The 19,430-nt window shown below is 32.8% G+C and overlaps 1 protein-coding gene and 1 long non-coding RNA gene across 2 annotated transcripts in view; one reads left to right on the top strand and one right to left on the bottom strand.

The window, feature by feature from the left end:
* Positions 1–19,430, top strand: part of LOC139516643 (uncharacterized) — a 681,292-nt gene that overhangs the window by 21,116 nt on the left and 640,746 nt on the right. The window lies entirely within an intron of this gene.
* Positions 6,381–16,099, bottom strand: LOC139516638 (translationally-controlled tumor protein homolog). Its single transcript, XM_071306847.1, has 6 exons — positions 15,946–16,099; positions 13,775–13,848; positions 13,175–13,359; positions 12,407–12,525; positions 7,373–7,479; positions 6,381–6,733 (listed from the first exon to the last, which is right to left on the bottom strand). Exons 1-6 carry the CDS (start codon positions 15,971–15,973, stop codon positions 6,731–6,733), a joined length of 516 nt encoding a protein of 171 aa, XP_071162948.1. The 5' UTR covers positions 15,974–16,099; the 3' UTR covers positions 6,381–6,730.

Here is a 19,430-nt window from a genome sequence, read left to right as displayed (position 1 = left end):
AACTTGTCAATTTTAACTTTAGTTTTATTCTTATATTGGATGCTTTACTGTTGTTTGCCAAAGAGCCAGTGGCAAATATTTCATGCATTTTCCAGACGAAAACAATAAAAATACATCTATAAGGTAGCAGGAAAGAACTGCCTCTGGCATGAAAAAGGGCAAAAGATTTGCCTTTGTGCCATCTTCAGACCTGACTGTGAGTTTATATGCAAGAATTCTTGAATGCGAGAAACTGGCATTGTAAGGCATACACAAATACATGGAAATAGTTACAAAAGTTATTGTAAGCACTTAAGGTGAAGATTTCTTAAATTAGTCAGCTGGAAACAAAATTAACGTTAAATGGTATTAAGCATTGGTTGGGTTTTTTTTGGTGGGTGAGAGTTAAAGAATCAATTTGCTAATGTTCAGTTGGAATCAACACTAAAAAGTTTCTTTTGGTGTCAATCCTCTGACTTCTGTTGCAAAAAGCAAGTAATAGGGATAGTGATTGGTGGCAACAGAGTCTTTAATTAACTCCTTTCATGCTTTATATTTTGCTGAAGGTTGAAGACCTAGATACCTTATGATATGAAGTTTTGGTCTGTCATATGTCCATTGTCCTTGACATCATTTTCATGTTTCATACTATTTAAAAAAGAAGTTAATATGTTTGTAATGTTAATTTCTCTCTTATGAGTAAGAGGATACTATATTTAGTATGTGCATACATTACAAGGTCCTCAAACCGGTCAGAACTTTTTCACCTGACGTTGGCCTCATTTCATGGGTCAGTAAACAAAATTAATAGTCCAGCCAATCTAGCATAAATTTGACCCTAACCTTAAAGTAATTGCAACCATTATGCCCCAAATATTCACAAAAAAGAGTCCAACAAGATCTAATTTAAGGAAGACCAAATAAACAAGATTTTAAAATTCCTATGGAGATTTGTATTGAAATGGGAGATAACTCTGTAAAAAGGTAGAAATATCAATAAAAATTGATCCAAAATTATAACTTTACAGCTTCTATTCAGAAGAATGTATTTGATTCTTGATATGTTAGCTGCCTTTAGAGTATAACAAACAACTCTAAAGGTGTTTTATATCTTATCAAGCTACAATCTAGATTTCGTAATTCATTGGTTGGGCCACACCAATTTAATTCCTTGTTCGACGGACCCGCCCGCACCTATTTTTTTCAAAGCAGATTTTTTTTATTTTTTTTTATATTCCCGCTTCCCGCATCCGGAAATGTAATCGTGTCCATTTCCCGCACCGTTTTTTTTTTTTTTGTAAATATTATAAACAGATATTTGCACTTGTTTTTATAATCACAATCTAACATGTATTTATAACGATTTTAAACATATAAGCACCCAAGTACACTGTGTCAATGTCTGTGATAATATTTGATTCAGCATGAAACCCATTTATCCCAAATGGGAGTGCTCCGGTATAAATAGAAAACAGAAGACAATACGTGTACAGAACAAAACATTCATTTTGGTTTCCTTCCCCCTTACTCAGATTCCCTATCAAAATATGTTCGTTGTGAGAAATAAACTTCAAAAAACTTCGGAAAGAAATGCCTTCAACTGCAATATGCTGGCGATACAAAACTATCCAGGGGCCCTGCATGTTTATGCACCTGTCCTGATTGATTCAGGGGTTTGTCGTTCAGCAGTTAGATATTGTTCGTTGCTGTTCATGAATATTATTTGGTATTTTCCCGTTTGTATATATATAAATTAGATCGTTGGTTTTCCTGTTCGAATTGTGTACACTTATAATTTTGGGATCCCTTATAGCTTGCTGTTTGGTCTGGGTCAAAGCTCTGCCGTACGTACTATGACCTGTATTTGCTATTATCCCTCAGAAGGGCACATATGGGGTCATTTTACTGTTGTAAAAAAGAAACTTGAAGAAATACCAAGGATTTGCATAGTGTTTACTATACAAATCCTTTGAAGAACTTAAAAAAAATAACTAAAAAAGAGGAGAAATACATCATATTTAAATTATTTTAAACAACATTACTATTATTATTCTTAAAGAGAATTATTTATGATATTATTTCTTTTGAATAATATTAAAGTAAATGTGTTAATATGGCCTAAGTCCAGGAATATTACAAAATTCTTGGGCATGTTTTGACCATTTAATACCAGATAGATATATAGTTCTTTGGGAAATTATGAGCTCTTTTGTACTAAAAAGTTTTATTTACAAAAAAATATATTGTAACTTATATTGACCCCTCATAAAAAGGATATTTATAAAATTGAGGGGTTGTTCCCAACCTGATTATGACTTGGATGGAGAATTGTCTCATTAATTGGCACACATACATATACCAAATCTAATTATTCAATTATTTATTGGTGAACAGGGAAAAATACTTCATAAATTAAAGAAATGTCAAAGTACAAGTGATACATCAAGTTTTAATATTGTCAAAACCTACTATTTTATGTTTACAAAAAAAAAATATAATCGCTCGCCTTTACTTTTCAAGCTTCGCCTCAAAAATTTGCAAAATAAATATTTTTTTATTAAAATTTTCAAATCGCTCGCTCGCCCCAATTTTTGGAGTCCAAAAATCCGTAGAACAAGAAATTAAATTGGTGTGGCCTTGTCCATTTATTAAATTTTTCAACATGTCAAGGTAAAGAATCTGTTTTTGTGGTTTAAAATTTCTTTAAACAAGATAGATGCTGAACAAGAATACCTAACAGATATAAACAATACCGAATTTTTACATTATTTTTTCAAAATGGTCACAAAGCCAAAAATTTGCAATTACCTTAATGAAAAATGCACCCCAAAAAATATATACCCATAACACTTCAGTTTTGTACATTTCATGAGCAGAAGATTATATAATATAGTAGTCGAAATCAAACTTTAATGAACTTGGCCCATTAGTTACAGAGGAAAATATTTTGTTAAAAATTTACAAAATTTATGAAAATTGTTAAAAATTGACTGTAGAGGGCTGCAACTCCTTAAGGGGTCAACTGACCATTTTTGTCATGTTGATTTATTTGTAGATCTTACTTTGTTGAACATTATTGCTGTTCACAGTTTATCTCTATCTACAATAATATTCAAGATAATAACCAACAAGGGGCTCTCAAGAGCATGTGTCACTCACCTTGGTCTATGCATATTAACATTGGACACCATAAATTCATGAAAAATTGTGTTTTGGTGATGGTGATTGATTTGTAGATCTTTCTTTACTGAACATTCTTGTTGCTACAATTATCTCTATCTATAATGAACTGGGCCCAGTAATTACAGTGGAAAATATTTCCTAAAAATTTACAAAAATTAACAAAAATTTATGAATATTGTTAACAATTGACTATAAAGAGCAATAACTCCTCAATTGACAATTTAGGTCATGTTGACTCATTTGTAGATCTTATTTTGCTGAACATTATTGCTGTTTACAGTTTATCTCTATCTATAATAATATTCAAGATAATAACCAAAATCTGCAAAATTTTCTTAAAATTACTAATTCGGGGGCAGCACCCAACAACAGGTTGTCCGATTTGTCTGAAAATTTCAGGGCAGATAGATCTTGACCTGATAATTAATTTTATCCCTTGTCAGATTTGCTCTAAATGCTTTGGTTTTTGAGTTATAAGCAAAAAACTGCATTTTACCCCTATGTTCTATTTTTAGCCATGGCAGCCATCTTGGTTGGTTGGCCGGGTCACGCCACACATTTTTTAAACTAGATATCCCAAAGATGATTGTGGCCAAGTTTGGATTAATTTGGCCCAGTAGTTTCAGAGGAGAAGATTTTTGTAAAAGATTACTAAGATTTACGAAAAATGGTTAAAAATTGACTATAAAGGTCAATAACTCCTAAAGGGGTCAACTGACCATTTTGGTCATGTTGACTTATTTGTAAATCTTACTTTGCTGAACATTATTGCTGTTTACAGTTTATCTCTATCTATAATAATATTCAAGATAATAGCCAAAAACAGCAAAAATTCCCTAAAATTACCAGTTCAGGGGCAGCAACCCAATAACGGGTTTTCGGATTCATTTGAAAATTTGAGGGCAGATGGATCTTGACCTGATAAACAATTGTACCCCATGTCAGATTTGCTCAAAATTTTTTGTAAAAGTTAACGACGACGGACGCCAAGTGATGGGAAAAGCAGCTAAAAACTGCAAAATTTCCTTAAAATTGCCAATTCAGGGACAGCAACCCAACAACCGATCGTCCAATTTGTCTGAAAATTGCAGGGCAGCTAGATCTTGACTTGATTAACAAATTAACCCCATGCCAGATTTGCTCTAAATGCTTCGGTTTCAGAGTTATTAGCCAAAATCTACATTTTACCCCTATGTTCTAATTTTAGCCATGGCAGCCATCTTGGTTGGTTGGCCGGGTCACGCCACACATTTTTTAAACAAGACACCCCAATGATGATTGTGGCTAAGTTTGCTTAAATTTTGCCCAGTAGTTTCAGAGGAGAAGATTTTTGTAAAAGTTAACAACGACGGACACTTGGCCTTTTAGGCCAGGTGAGCTGAAAAGGGAGGTTCATGGAAGAGCCTTTATGATCGCTTTACCCTTATACACATCGGACATAGATTACATCAATTGTCCTAATCAGAATCGATATAATTGATGCAAGCTATACTTTATTGTAGTTTTAACATGGGTAGGCATTATATTCGTGTTATTTTAGCCCTCACTATCGCTTGGGCAAAAATAATCACGAATATAATGCCTACTCATGTTAAAACTACAACTAGAGGCTCTAAGGCAGCAACCATTTGATTTTCTGGGGGGGGCTATGGTTTTTTTTTCTGTGCAAACTTTTTTTTTCGCCTGCGGCGAAAAACAATCTATTTTTTTCGCGACAAGTAAAAAACAATTTTTTTCTTTCAATTTTAGCATTACATATAGTGGCAGCTAAGGGTGAAACAAACAATTTTTTTTTCTCAGAATCAAAAACAAATTATTTTTTTCTCAAAAAACTGGAAACAAACTTTTTTCCAAAAAAAAACCATAGCCCCCCCCCCCCCCCCCCCAGAAAATCAAATGGTTGCTGCCTAAAGAGCCTGTGTTTCTCACCTTGGGATATGTGAATATTAAACAAAAGAAGCAGATGGATTCATGACAAAATTGTGTTTTGGTGATGGGGATGTGTTTGTACATCTTACTTTACTGAACATTCTTGCTGCTCACAATTATCTCTATCTATAATGAACTTGGCCCAGTAGTTTCAGTGGAAAATTAGTAAAAATTTACAAATTTTATGAAAATTGTTAAAAATTCAATAACTCCTTAGGGGGTCAATTGACCATTTCAGTCATGTTGACTTATTTGTAAATCTTACTTTGTTGAACATTATTGCTGTTTACAGGTTATCTCTATCTACAATAGTATTCAAGATAATAACCAAAAACAGCAAAATGTACTTAAAATTACCATTTCAGGGGCAGCAACCCAGGCTCTGTGTTGAGGACAGTACTTTGACCTATAATTGTTTACTTTTAAATTACGATTTGGATGGTTACTGGTCTCATTGGCACTCATACCAAACCTTCTAATTATAGTTTGCTTTTAGTATTTGTTGTCTTTAAAAATAATTGAAGGATTTTTTTAAAACTTTTTAATGGTGTTTATATACATGTATGTACCTTTTGTAAGGAGTGGGGGTTGTATCACACTGCTAATTGTGGTTGATACAAGTTTTAAGATATTAGCCAACAGTTGCAGATTGACAGCTGTGTTCTATTTCTAACCATGTTGGGTCGGTCAACCTTGTAGAAATTCAGAAACTTCATATTTAGCATTTTAAGTGATCAAGACAAGACAAATTCTAGATTGAATAAATGTTGTAAGGAGAAAACAAAAAGAAGAAAGAGTCTATAATCTGTGCAAGCATTGTGTTTTAAATTTCAAAACATTTGGTTAAGGGTAAAATGAGTTACAGCAGATATCAATTTTGGGATAAAGGATGGCCATGGGTAAAACTTTAATGCCCCCTCCACAACGACAGGTCCATAGAAGGTCCATAGAAATGTGACACCATCGACTAGGTGAGCAGAGCTGAGGCAGCAACAAGGATTTTAACATGCAAATCATATACCCATATGGACAGGTAACATATAATCCTCTACCCTAGCTACCTTCTCATCATCTCTAATGGTGGATGGTGGATGAACACAACTAGAATTACACAGTAGGCAGGATATGGCCATGTTTTGTATTTTCCATTTTATTGATTTTTTTCCTTAAAAAAAGTTCTGCATCATTTTTACAAAACTCATAGCATCCTGAGCCTAGAGAAACCCAATATACATGCATTTCCAGAAAGCAGATGTTATATACAGTAATTTACAAGCAACACAGATGAATATAATAAATAGCATGTTTTATTTGACATAGAATAGGTAATGTAATCATCGTCGTCATAACAATGTCAAGAAATATTTAGAATGCCAGGTCTAAACCAGCTGTAATCAATGCCACAATTATACACAGTACCCGTAATTATACATAGTATAGTTGGGTTAAAAATTTTAAATATGACGGTCCTTTGAAGCAGAGCATGTTGATTGCATAATGATATAGGATGTATAGATTTTCACAATGAAAATGTTAAATAAGACGTGCTATTTGCTGCTGTTCTATCATTGTCAGGAGAGATGTTCAGCATCCATAGCACCAGTTCGCCGATATCAACTACAGTTCTTAGTTTTGAGGTTCACTGAAATAGAGAGAAAATTTTCTTTACTCCACTTTGAAAATATAATCAGCATTAAAGGTACAAAATTGCAGATTTTTCAGACAAACTCTTCTGAGATTTTTAATCAGAGGGACTTTTACTGAATATTCATTTTTCCTTGGAACACATTTGAATATATCATCAATATTAATTGGGTTTTTTTCTTCTTCATTGTTTTCTCAGTAAAATGTTAAGCTGAATTTTTATAATAATTTATGATTACAATCTGACTAGCATTGTGTTTTCAGAATTTAGTTTCCGTATTAAACATATATCTCCAAACTGATGTCCACCATTTGCAATTCATCAGAAATGGTGATTAACATGGTCTATGGTCAATTCTGTTGTGTATTTTGATTCTAATTATACTTTGTAACGTTAACAGGTTAGCAGATGCAACTGATATGTTGGTAACAAGATTTTCCTAAAACTAAGGGTTGGTAGGTAAACAGTAGGTAAATGATAAATCCTTGTGTGATTGGTATCTATATTTTTGTCTATATTTTTACTGATGACCTTGGCTACAACTGATGGTAGACGTACCATTTTACTTTCATTTCAACATTCTTAAAATAACTGAAATCATAAAACCATTTTAAAAAATTTTGGAGATTTACTTACATATTTTTCTGCAATAATTCCATCTTTAACAAACCAGAAATAAGGTGTTACTCCGTCTTCCCTGTAATCCATTAATACTATCATGCCTCCATCAGCCATGTTTTCTCCTAAAAAATTATTTCAATTTATTAATACAACAACGAACAACCTGAACAAGTATAATGAAGAAGTTTAATCAAAATTCGAATTTAATGTAGTATACCACTATTCTGGTAGTCGAAAAGTAAACCATGGTTTCATATTTTAACGGAAATTTTGTTGCAGAAACGCACTTCTTGTGGATTTTCCCTAAAACAAATTACATACAACCAATCAATCAAATACTTCTGAAGGGTCTTTTTTTTTTATTAAAATCTTTCGATTATATTGCTTAAATTTAAACTGCTTGCAATATTGAATAAGACATTTTGCCATTATATAATTCGTCGTGTGAATATTATAATGTTATAAGTCCATTTTACAGTGGAAATGAGTTATGGGTGTCAATAGTTTCGTGCTGCAATGTTTTATCTCCCTATATATTTAACCAGGCTTAATTATCTTCAAATTTGCCTAAAACAGTAGTATTAAAATGATATATCTCCAAATACAATGTTGTATTCAGAATTACAGTGATCTAAGTACAAACCAATGAAATTGACGGATTCTGGGTCACATGACAAAAGTTTACCAATGGAGATAGTATGAAATGAGGGCATTATAATTTAATAGGACTTTATGGCACTTTCATACATAAATATAGTCTTTACATGTTGTTGATATTATTGACAAAATACAGAAATTTTCAAATGGTCCAAGTGACAGCTTTTTAATGAATAATAGCAAAAAATATACATTTTGTTTAGCTGAAACATATACAGATCCCTTTCATATCATGTCATGAACTTAATGTCCAACTGTTATGATGATGTGCTAATTATGATTTGTTTATAAATCAGCATCCTATAAGGAGTAAAGGTGCCATTTTTGTAATTCTTTAGTTTTATATTCATAAAGTCATTGTCTAATTATTATGTGTCATTTTATTACTGTCCTTTTAGAAAAAGAATGTCCAATGACACTACATGCCCGCCAATGATCTGTATTTAAAATGACTAACAGTTTGTTCAGACACAGACTCCATTACAGACTTAACCTTAAGATCATATCAAATTAATTTTTACATTCTTATCCCCATCCGTTCCAACCAATTAGTTTTTTATGTATTTTTACAAAGTTCTTTGGAATCTGTAATAAAAATATGTAAAAATAAAATATAAGAGTCCAACTCAACCCAATATTTTCAATTTAGGTGGATGAGAATCTATCAATTAACTTGATCTGGCCTTACCCTAACTTTGGGTCTTTAGCATTGACTTTTTATTACAAAAGACAAAGTTAATAAGTCTTGACTTATTACGACCCAAGCATCAACTTTGCATCAAACAGTCCACATCATAAGCTATCTATGTACAAAGCTGCTTGATGATATCATAACTCTTATATCAAAAACTTAAACCTGAAACTTAACCTGGTTTTTTAACATTGAAATTCTATTAAGAAAGACAAATTCAACGTGTACCTTAACCTTGCAAGGACAGACGCATAGACAGAAGAACTATACGTCCAGTTTGCCTTGCAGGCATAGCTATATAGTTCAAAGAAAACATAAGACACTATTTTAACCAACAAGATTGTGTATGGCCTTTGTTTCTACTGCCGATTTTATTCAATTTTAATGGCATATATATTGCCCAGTAATAATATTATAATGTTTTATGTCCAATACCATTTTAATTCTTTCAACTTTACTTATCACAAGATTAAAATGTACTATCTCCAAACTTGAAATATGAAATTGCCGAAATAATATATACTTGATCAGATTTCTGAAAAGGACAATTTAATCAGATGTGTTGGAACTAGTATTACGCATACTTTTTGCATAGCTCTTGTTTTATATGACTGGATATCAGACTGTCTAACTTTAAATGCCATTTTCTCAGTTTTAGAAAAAGGGGACATAAAACATTTTAATATTCACACGACGAATTGAGAATGGAAATGGAGAATGTGTCAAAAAGACAACAAAACGAACAAAGAGCAGAAAACAGCCCAAGGCCACAAATGGGTTTTCAACAAGGCAAGAAAATCAAGCACCCAGAGGCAGACTCCAGCTGGACACTAAACACTAATGTGTACTAGTTCAGTGAAAGTGGACATCACATCAAACTCCTTAAATATGCATTACAGTTTGCTTTAATTGGAAGAGTAAAATACTATAAATAACCCAAGGCCAAACTAGAGGATCTAAAGAGCCTGTGTCGCTCACCTTGGTCTATGTGCATATTAAACAAAGGACACAGATGGATTCATGACAAAATTGTGTTTTGGTGATGATGATGTTTGTAGATCTTACTTGACTGAACAATCTTGCTACTTATAATTTTCTCTATCTATAATAAACTTGGCCCTTTAGATAGAGGAAAATATTTTGTAAAAATTTACAAAAATTTACCAAATTAATAAAAATTGTTAAAAATTGACTATAAAGGGCAATAACTCCTTAAGAGGTCAACTGACCATTTTGGTCATGTTGAACATTATTGCTGTTTACCTCTATCTATAACAGTATTCAAGATAATATCAAAAAGCATCAAAATTTCTTTAAAAATTATCAATTTGGGGGCAGCAACCCAACAACCAGTTGTCCAATTCATCTGAAAATTTCAGGGCAGATAGATATTGACTTGATAAACAATTTAACCCCATCAGATTTGCTCTAAATGCTTTGGTTTCAGAGTTATAAGCCAAAATCTACATTCAGGGGTTTATCCGAGTATTTTGGGAAAAGGGACCCTGGCCAGTTTTGGGAATTTTTTAATGCGCTTTTCAATGAAATTGAGAAAAACAACCAATATACCAGATGTTAGTTTTAATGTGTTTTGTTCATTAAATTTTGTTTTGTTGGTGAAAATAAAGTAAGGACTACCTACACCGTCTTTGTTTTTAAATATAACAACATGTTATTAAAGTTTATTTGAGTATCAAAATAATGAGTTCTAACTTCTTAAAGGATTGTTACATTTTTTTTTTTTTGACATGAAAATTTGTGAACTAAAATATTTTGAGTTCTGTATAAAATATATCCTGTTTCTATTTTCTTTTTTATATATCTTTTGGTTTTCAATTTTAGTGTTGCTATGATAGCTGTCACATGTTTGGTTCTTTTCATTTTTTATTTACTGTATTTTATTGACAAACCCGGAGTTATATACTTGTCCGTTCCCGGATTTGATCTGGTTTTTGTATTTGCCCACACTTCCTGTTTATTTATGGCAGCCATTGTTTGTCAATGTTGTTTGTCATTCAATATGTTTCAACTTGGATTTACATTACTTGTTGGCGATTTTTGGCATAAAGCTAGCAGTTTAATAAAATAAACATCTCTGTCATGAATAATAAAGATGAAAATGAATTTTGTGATCATTTGGGAATTTTACTCCCAAAATTGGGAAAAATGTAGGGTTTTTGCCGTTGGGAATGGGTCCGAAACCTATGGAATGCTAGAAAAATCCATGACATTTTACCCCCGTGTTCTATTTTTAACCATCAGTGTTCTCCCCAGGCCGTTTTAGCACAGCGCTTTTCAGCGCTATTGCAATTCCCCGCTGTCCTATTGCACTGACCGCGTCGCTATCCAACGCAACCGCGTCGCTATATTTTTTTTCGTATTTTTCAAAATTTTCAAATTTCCCGCTTATTTTTCACTTCGGATCACGTGATCGACTGGTTTACAATTTTCGAATGAATTATTTCCGTTGTGTTAAAGTAACTCCGCGGTACCAGTCTAATAAATTTTACAAAATGGCGTTTTTGACAGATCAAAATAAACAAAGATTTCAACATTGACATCTATTTTTATAATTTAAAGAAAATATAGAGGCATATATGAATGAAATGAGATGAAATGAATTGGTCGCATTTGCCGACGTCACTCACAAACTTGTTTTACGAACTTTGAACAAACGATGATTTTAAAAACGATCAAACACAGGGGTTTGTTCCAAATTATTTGCCGGGTTTACTATCCATACAAACCCCGAAAATGAGCAAGTCTGTTAGGTTTTAGTTATTTCCTATTTGAACTTATAATTTTTTTGTCAGAAATTCTACCATTTGATAACAATTTTGAGAGGATATGATTAGAAAAACAAACCCCAAGCTGATACGACTTGAGAAATTTACTTTCTCGATGTCCAGCTTGGATGAAGCCATTTAAATATTATAAAACGTTTGGGTCATAAAAATGAGAAATGTAAATTCCTGTCAAACGTCGTAAGGTTGACAGTACACTGCTACAGTTGGTTACAAAACCAAACAGAAACTGATAATGACTTTATTGTTAGTCCTACATGTTCTGCAACATTACCTGATGGTGCTAAGAAATCTTGGCACAGGCAGTCTGGTGTAGATCCATCTTCAGTTGTATACATAGATAGTATGAGGATTTAATATATGAAATTACAAGGCCATGGAGAAAAAAAACCTCTTCTTCTATATATCCAGACAATAACACGTCGTTAACAAACAAAGCCTCATTAATGGGTACACTGTAACTTCCATGAGCATGACAAGGACATCATAACAAGAGGAAAAATCAACAGCATGATATAATAAAAACACATAACAAATAAATTACAAACAAACTGCGTGCCGCGATAAAGTTACTGAGAATCGTCGAAAATTACGCGCTTACCACAGCGCTATCCAAAAATCCTGGGGAGAACACTGACCATGGCAGCCATCTTGATTGGTTGATTGGGTCACACCACCCATTTTTCTAACTAAATACCCTAATAATGATAGTGGCTAAGTTCGGAAAATCAGATGACAAAAATCTGAATTTCATTATATAAAATTAAATTCACAATCCTCAAAAATTGATCCTATGAAATAGAAATGAAGAACAAAAGTTCTAGGGTTGGAGGGCAACTAGGACCACACATATACTTTTATTTGGCCTTTAATATATATTACTACATGTAAATATACCTTGGAAAAATTGCCAATTTTTGAAGTTTTCTAAAACTTTTTTTACACCTGTGGCTGCTCGCTTTTTGAATTCATCTGCAGCTTCTTTGCCTTTTTCTTCTTCAATTTTAGCTAATAATCTGAAATATCAAAAATATATTTTTTGAAGGATTCAATCATTAAAAACTTAAGTTTAGAAATCTTGATGATCAAATGCAGCATTTGATTGTATTATAACTGTATAGCCATTTAATTTTCTGTCTCTAAAATGCATGCACAATTTATCTTTACATATACAAATGGTACAAACATGTGATCAATATATATAATTTTACAATATAAAAGACAAATTAGAAAGTGTTCAATAATCATGTGTGCATTATATATCTTTCAACTATTTGAATGATCAATTTCAGCTACTTTCTTTATACTTTCTACAGAAATCTGTGAATTGATCAGACATTTGTAGGCCTTATGGATTCTGAATGTTGGTTTCCCCAAATACAAAAAAAAAGAAGTTCTACAGCAAGGACCTGGAAAGTTTATCAATGATACTCCATATCAACACAGAAGTGCAGACTACTGGGCTGGTGAAAAGTGCACTTATAGAATCCTGAATTTTAATTCATATTCAAGGACATTAAATAGTGTAAATAGAAAATCTTTCGATACTGAAATGATGCAATGAAAAAAACTGCCTAGAAATTAAAATGTTTTAGGAATCATAAATTATAAACAGAAGTGGTCGTATGGAGATTTGTTGAACCTGCATGACAAAATTTGACATACACTTTAATATATTCTTTGATAAATGTCTGGAAACCTTTCTTGTCAAAACTGGTTTCTTGAAGTTTGTGACTGTAAATTACATTAATTTTGGTTTCTACTAAGTCTTCTTGGCCTTCTGCTGCCTCCTCTGCTGAAGCGTTGGCTCCAATTGCAGATTCATCAATTTTATTGCTGATAGAAATATTCTACAAAAGATAAAAGTATATTGTAGTTTGTCAAATACATCGTAACATGTTAGATTATATTTTTAATTTCTACCATACATTTTAAGCAAACAGATTAATAAATATTATCTCTTCAAACATGAATGAAAGCCTGAAGATTGTGAATTCTATTCATAGAAAACAAGATAACCTGTTTAGTTCTTTTGCTGGTATTTCCTCCCTCATTTCGATTGTTTTATGCTGGACATCTCACACATAATGACGTTGTTGAAAACTCTTCTGCAGACATTGTAATTCACTTATATTGGTTGCTTACACATAAAAAGCCTTGGTACAAGAATAACATCACACCTCAAAGCCTTGGTACTAGAATAACAAAGCAATTGAGCAGGGTGATATAGATGAAGAGAAGGATGATAATGTAAATAATAATTACCTTTCCCTCAATTTCATAGAAGAAGTCTTCTTTCACAATCATTGGTTCAAAAGCATCACTGAACAATTCATCTCCTGAAAAAAAGTAATACAATAATATATTTTCTCAAGTAATTTTGAAGAAACAAATTTTAAATCATATTTTCACACTAAACATCTTTAACCAGTGTTCTCCCCAGGAATTTTCTAAGGCGCAAAATTCAAGGGCGTGTAACTCTTTTTTATAGTGAACTTTTGTGATCTGAATCAATCAATCAGTCATAAATCATGACATGCAATATGAGTTATAATCTTTTGTGTTGTGTGTTTAATAATGCAAAGTATTAATGAATTACAAGAATATATGAAATAAATTGATTTAAACACAAAAGTTATTTATATTCAGTCCATTAAAGATGTCAAAATAAAAATATTCATCTCTGTACTCCCTACTCCTAGGGATATTGTTTCAAGATAATGCTATTTTGTTGGACAGTCTGTTCCTCAACTTTGTCTTTATCCTCTTTAGGGGTTCAAAACCCCCTCTCACAATAACTTTTGCTGATACCCCCTTTAACATTTCTAAGCCATGAAAACTCAGTCAGCCACTTGTCACTGAAACCAAGAACATGGTGCTTGCTTTTATCACTTGCTAAAACTTTAGCTTGGTTGGGATTAGGGGAAGCAATAATATCCGCGTATACTGACAGCTGAGTGTAGACGGATCGGAGGTGTATTTCCCTGTTCATTAGAAGTCATTGGTCTGAAAAAATACTTCTACTTTCATCATCTGCCTTTTGCTTAGAATTCACCCCTTTGTTATTTGCAGAGAGCATGTTCATTCAGAATTAATAAAATCGAATATGGTTAAGATATTTGGTATACAACTTTTTAAAACAAAAATATTTTAATGAACAGCTGACCATTTTCTGTAGTTTGACATTTATTTACGCTTCCGTGTGCATTATTGTTAAAACCTATCTTTGGCAAGTATATATCAACGAAACTTCGTTAAAGTTAAGACCATTCAAAGTATTTACTGGTGACATTATACAGAATTAAGCTGCGACGATTCCGTACCCGTGTTGATTGTCACATATTTCCCGCACGGATTCACGATTGATGTTCAAAGATCATTTTATTTCTAAAAAAAATATGACAGTTTGAGACCAATTTACCTTGCAAGCAACAATTTTCACTTTCAATTTTAAAGCTGAGATTAGCGATTTCTGCATTTTGACTTTCATTTTCAAAGATTATCACGTGACCATGAGAAAACAGTGCAAATGACCATATTGTAACACCTCGTTCATTTACGATGCAAGTTATCTAAATGTCCGAGAGCTTCCGATTGTTATCGTGGTCGGAACTAAATGCTTAATACCGATCTCCTGTAAAGGAGGTGAAAAATCGTGGTTGGCTTCTAAATGTTAAACATTGATCTCCTACAAAGGAGGTGAAAAAATATAAATATTTGCATATTTGAGTCTCGAGGCCACGAACTCTCTCGTAACTTGACGTCCATTTGAAAGTGAAAGTCAAAATGCAGAAATCGATGGGTCTCTGTGAAAACTGTTTAAATATGGAAAAATAAAGGTGGGCAGGTAGGTGAAACTTACATAAATGAAGAGATAAATGAAAAATGAACAGATTGATGCCCAATTTATATAATTTCAAGGCCCTCAATCAGAAATAGAAGCGACGAAGCAGCGCATCTATTTTGGGTGGGCAAATATCCACTTTTTGATATGGGACGAGCTCTGACGTCCCACGGCCCCAGCTTGTCTGGCAAAACAGCCGTTGGACGTCAGAGTAATCTCGGACTTATAATCTGTATCTGTATTTCCCACTTATGAATATGGATGGGTACGTCACAGATTCCTTTCGCCGTTCGGTTATAATAATTTGTTCAAAGTAGAATTGTAACAGTCTAGTTGACCATTGTTTACAGTCGATCTCTACAGTGATTTCTGTGTTGTTATCTACATTAGCTTTACAACAAATCATTGAATGAAAGTCACCAGTTTTTTCAGCCAGATCCAAACTGGGATAGTAAAGGGAGTGTTTGAAATAGCTTTACAAACCAGCTGACTAATACACTCATATAAAAGATTCTGTTTTCTACTTTGATCGTAAAATTCAGCTAATCAAAATGGCAAAAAATATCAAAAAGTGTATAATTTATTAATTTACCTGATATTTTACACCTGTAAATAATCATTTTGGCTGATGTTGGTAGATTATTTTCTGTTATAAACAGAAGTGTTGCGACACCGGCTGTCAGAACTGGTAAAAGGACCACTTCCGGTTTTGTTTGTCATCAAAACGTTTTAAACAAAGAAGCTTTCTAAAGTGACAGTTCTTCCAATGTGGACTAACTCGTCCCCGAGACAAGTCGTACCGCTTCAAATTGGACCGACTATTAAGTCATAATAGACCGTCTAGGAAGACAACTCGGACCGTCAAATTCATCCAGGAGTAGACATTTTCTGAAGACCGATGATTGGTTTGATAGAGCAGCACATGTTTGCAATGTGAATGTCCTTAATCAGATATTTCCAGCTGGAAAATAACGTGAGGTTCAATTTGTCTCATCTCATGCAGACTTTGTGCCTTTAATATACAAATAGAGATGACTGGTCAAAACTATGCCAACAATTATATATCGTCCCAAATATTTCTTAACTGTTAATTTTCATGGTTAAATACAGGATTTTAGGTCATATATACATGTCATATATAAGAAATCAGAAGCCAATTATTTCTTTCCGCTTTTATGAAGTCGGTGGGGAATAGTAATTAATTTAAATACCGTTTTAACTTTAAAAATGTTGTTTTGCCAAACGAAATAGCATCTATTTAACAAATCTAAAACTTCCACAAGGTACCGTGAAAATTATGCACAAAAATGACATATATCAATAAGACAGTTTCTACCATAAAATGAAGCACATAGAAATATCTAGTGAGATTTGAAATAACACATATGGCGGTGTTTTGCTTTATTACAGCAATAAAGTTGAAAACTAGAAATGGGTTTCCAGAGGGGAAAAAATGGACGCCTTAAAGATGAAAATTCGCTGCCTTATTATCCAACCAAAACTTTGTTGGCAATTACATGTATAGTCCTTTTCAAAAAAAGCTGGAAAGAAATGGGTACATCATAAATTTTTCACTCCCCCCCCCCGACCCCCCCCCCCACCCCATTTTTCTTCTTTTAACATGTTTAATTTAGTATTGGCGAAAGACGAGATTGATGTCGGATGGGGTCTTCAACTGTAATCTAAAGAGGATTTCAAATGTATATTTTTAACTGTAAGTTCAGAACCAATTAGTCGTTCAAGTGGTTTTCGAGATCCTTTAATAGAATATTTTGTAAAATATTCTATGCTAGTACCAGTCGGCAAAGCATGAACATGTTTATTCATAAAAACATTTCATTCTGAAAAGAAATTGATCCTTATAAAAGAAAAATCTCGTTTTTTTTGCCCATGCATTTATTTCCCATAGAAACGTAGAATATATTAGAAATCAGATAACATGCTTAACCCCGCCAATGCTGATTCAATGTTTATATGTGCCTGTTCCGAGTAATCTAATATAACCATATCGAGATAACCTCAGAAGACCGCCGACGGTCATATAACCAAATATAAACATACATTTAAACATTAACTGATATAAAGCGTCCTTGTGCAATTAGATTTTTCTAGATGTGTTTGATATCACATTGTATCTTAAAAGGTATGTTTATCATCGTTTTACCATTATGCAAATTTTTTTGTTGATCGAATATAAGTCACCCAAATGGTTCATCCTGATTTCACTTTACATTTGACATTATTTTCCTTTTAATAGCTCAATACATGTGTAACCTATATCCAGCTAAGGCCAGGGGTTGATACACATGTTCGACGGTCCGTCTGTCCCACTTCAGGTTAAAGTTTTTGGTGAAGTTGAAGTCCAATCAACTTGAAACTTATTACACATGTACCCTATGATATGATCTTTCTAATCTTAATGCCAAATTAGAGCATAACTTCACGGTCCACTGAACACAGAAAATGATAGTGCGAGTGGGGCATCCGTGTACTATGGACATTTGTTGGGGTTTTTTTTTTTTTTTTTTTATCTTATTTTGACAAAATTGACCAAATCGGCTACTAAACGCGAATTGTTATTTCACTATATCACTTTCATTAATAGTTGATAAAAAAAAATCATAATCAAAATGCAATACTGCGTTTTATCTCATAGCTAATGCCCCTTTAATATTAAAATGGCTCGTGAGTAATCATAAAGTTTACGATAAACAGGACGATTTTTTTCATTCCTATTGTTTATTTTCCTTTTCTTAATGTTGATCTTCAGTTGGCTTCAAGATTACTGAATTTACATTATCAATTTTTGTCGATGTATGCGTTTTTTTAAGTAACCAAAACAACAGGTGTAATATCCACCTTTTTGTATACTAAAAGTCCGGAAATGCCTGCATACAAAGTCAGACATATGGCAGTTGTTTTCCATTTGATCAATGTGTTTGAGCTTTTGATTTTACCATTTAGTAAGATCATTTTCATTGGAGTTTGGTATTTTTGTTATTTTACTTTTGCAGTGACATCAGAGGCGGATTTAGGGGGAGGGCAGGGTGCCCGGCCCCCCTTTTTGAGAAAAAAATTGGTTGCTTATATAAGGAATCACTGAAGCGTGACTGGAGCGGGTCCCCTCTTAGGTCAGTCAGTGGGTCCCCACTTATGAAAATTTCTGGATCCGCCACTGGACATCGCAGCTTTCAACGAACCTTATATTTTCAATACTGAAAATTTATATATAACAAAATTTTATCACAAATGTAGTCCGCTATTATAATGTGGAAGTGTGATTTTACCTTCAGGAATTTGAAATTAATAAAAGCAATTTTATAAACGATTAACAAGTTTAAGAAATATCCATCAAATATTTGTCTTTGGTGTTATAGACTTTAATGATTAAATGTGTATACTGCTATTGTTGTACAATCATCGTACGTGATATTATGTAGACTGTATGTTGTTCTATATATTTTTGTTTTTGTTGTTGGCGTCATTGGGTTGCTGTCTTATTTAAGTATACTTCACATGTCATTTCATTCGTGTACGCTTTGTTTGTTTCTATAATTAGTCAATGAGTGACATATTGAAGTTAAGAAGTATTATGTAGATGTAGATGTAGATGTGACATAGTCGCTATTTTAAGACGGACGACAGACAAATGAAATTCAAATTAGGTCAAATACTTTTCCTTGAATCAAGAGGGGGGCAAGGGGGTCCCAATAACAGCAAAACAGCAAATTGATTTGGCTTATAACAGATAACAAAGAATTAAAATGGACAAAAACAGATAACAGTAAATGAAATATTAAAATAAGTCGGGTCCTTGACAAATCCAGTATTTCTTATTACGGGTATAATCCTTTGTAATGAATTCCATTTTCTATGAACATGCCTTTTCGATTTTTTTTTTATTTCCGATTTAATGTTATTCAGTTAAGGGGTTTATTCATTAAAAAAGATGGTATTTTCCAGTTTTCGGACAATAACTCAAAAATGTTCTCTGCAGTTCTCATGAAACTTTGATGTATTGTTTATATACATGATATATATTGACTGATTTTTATAAATATCTGATATGACATTGAG

This window comes from Mytilus edulis, chromosome 3 (genome assembly GCF_963676685.1).
Source record: "Mytilus edulis chromosome 3, xbMytEdul2.2, whole genome shotgun sequence".
In the NCBI taxonomy this organism is placed as follows: Eukaryota; Metazoa; Mollusca; class Bivalvia; order Mytilida; family Mytilidae; genus Mytilus; species Mytilus edulis.
This window is presented reverse-complemented; position numbering and strand designations above follow the sequence as displayed.

Coding starts and splice junctions, on each gene's coding strand:
- LOC139516638 (XM_071306847.1), bottom strand. CDS start 15,973: ATGATTATTTACAGGTGTAAAATATCAG. Junction 13,849..15,945: donor TTACAGGTGTAAAATATCAG/GTAAATTAATAA, acceptor ACTTTTTTTCAG/GAGATGAATTGTTCAGTGAT. Junction 12,526..13,174: donor ATCAAAGAATATATTAAAGT/GTATGTCAAATT, acceptor TTGATATTTCAG/ATTATTAGCTAAAATTGAAG.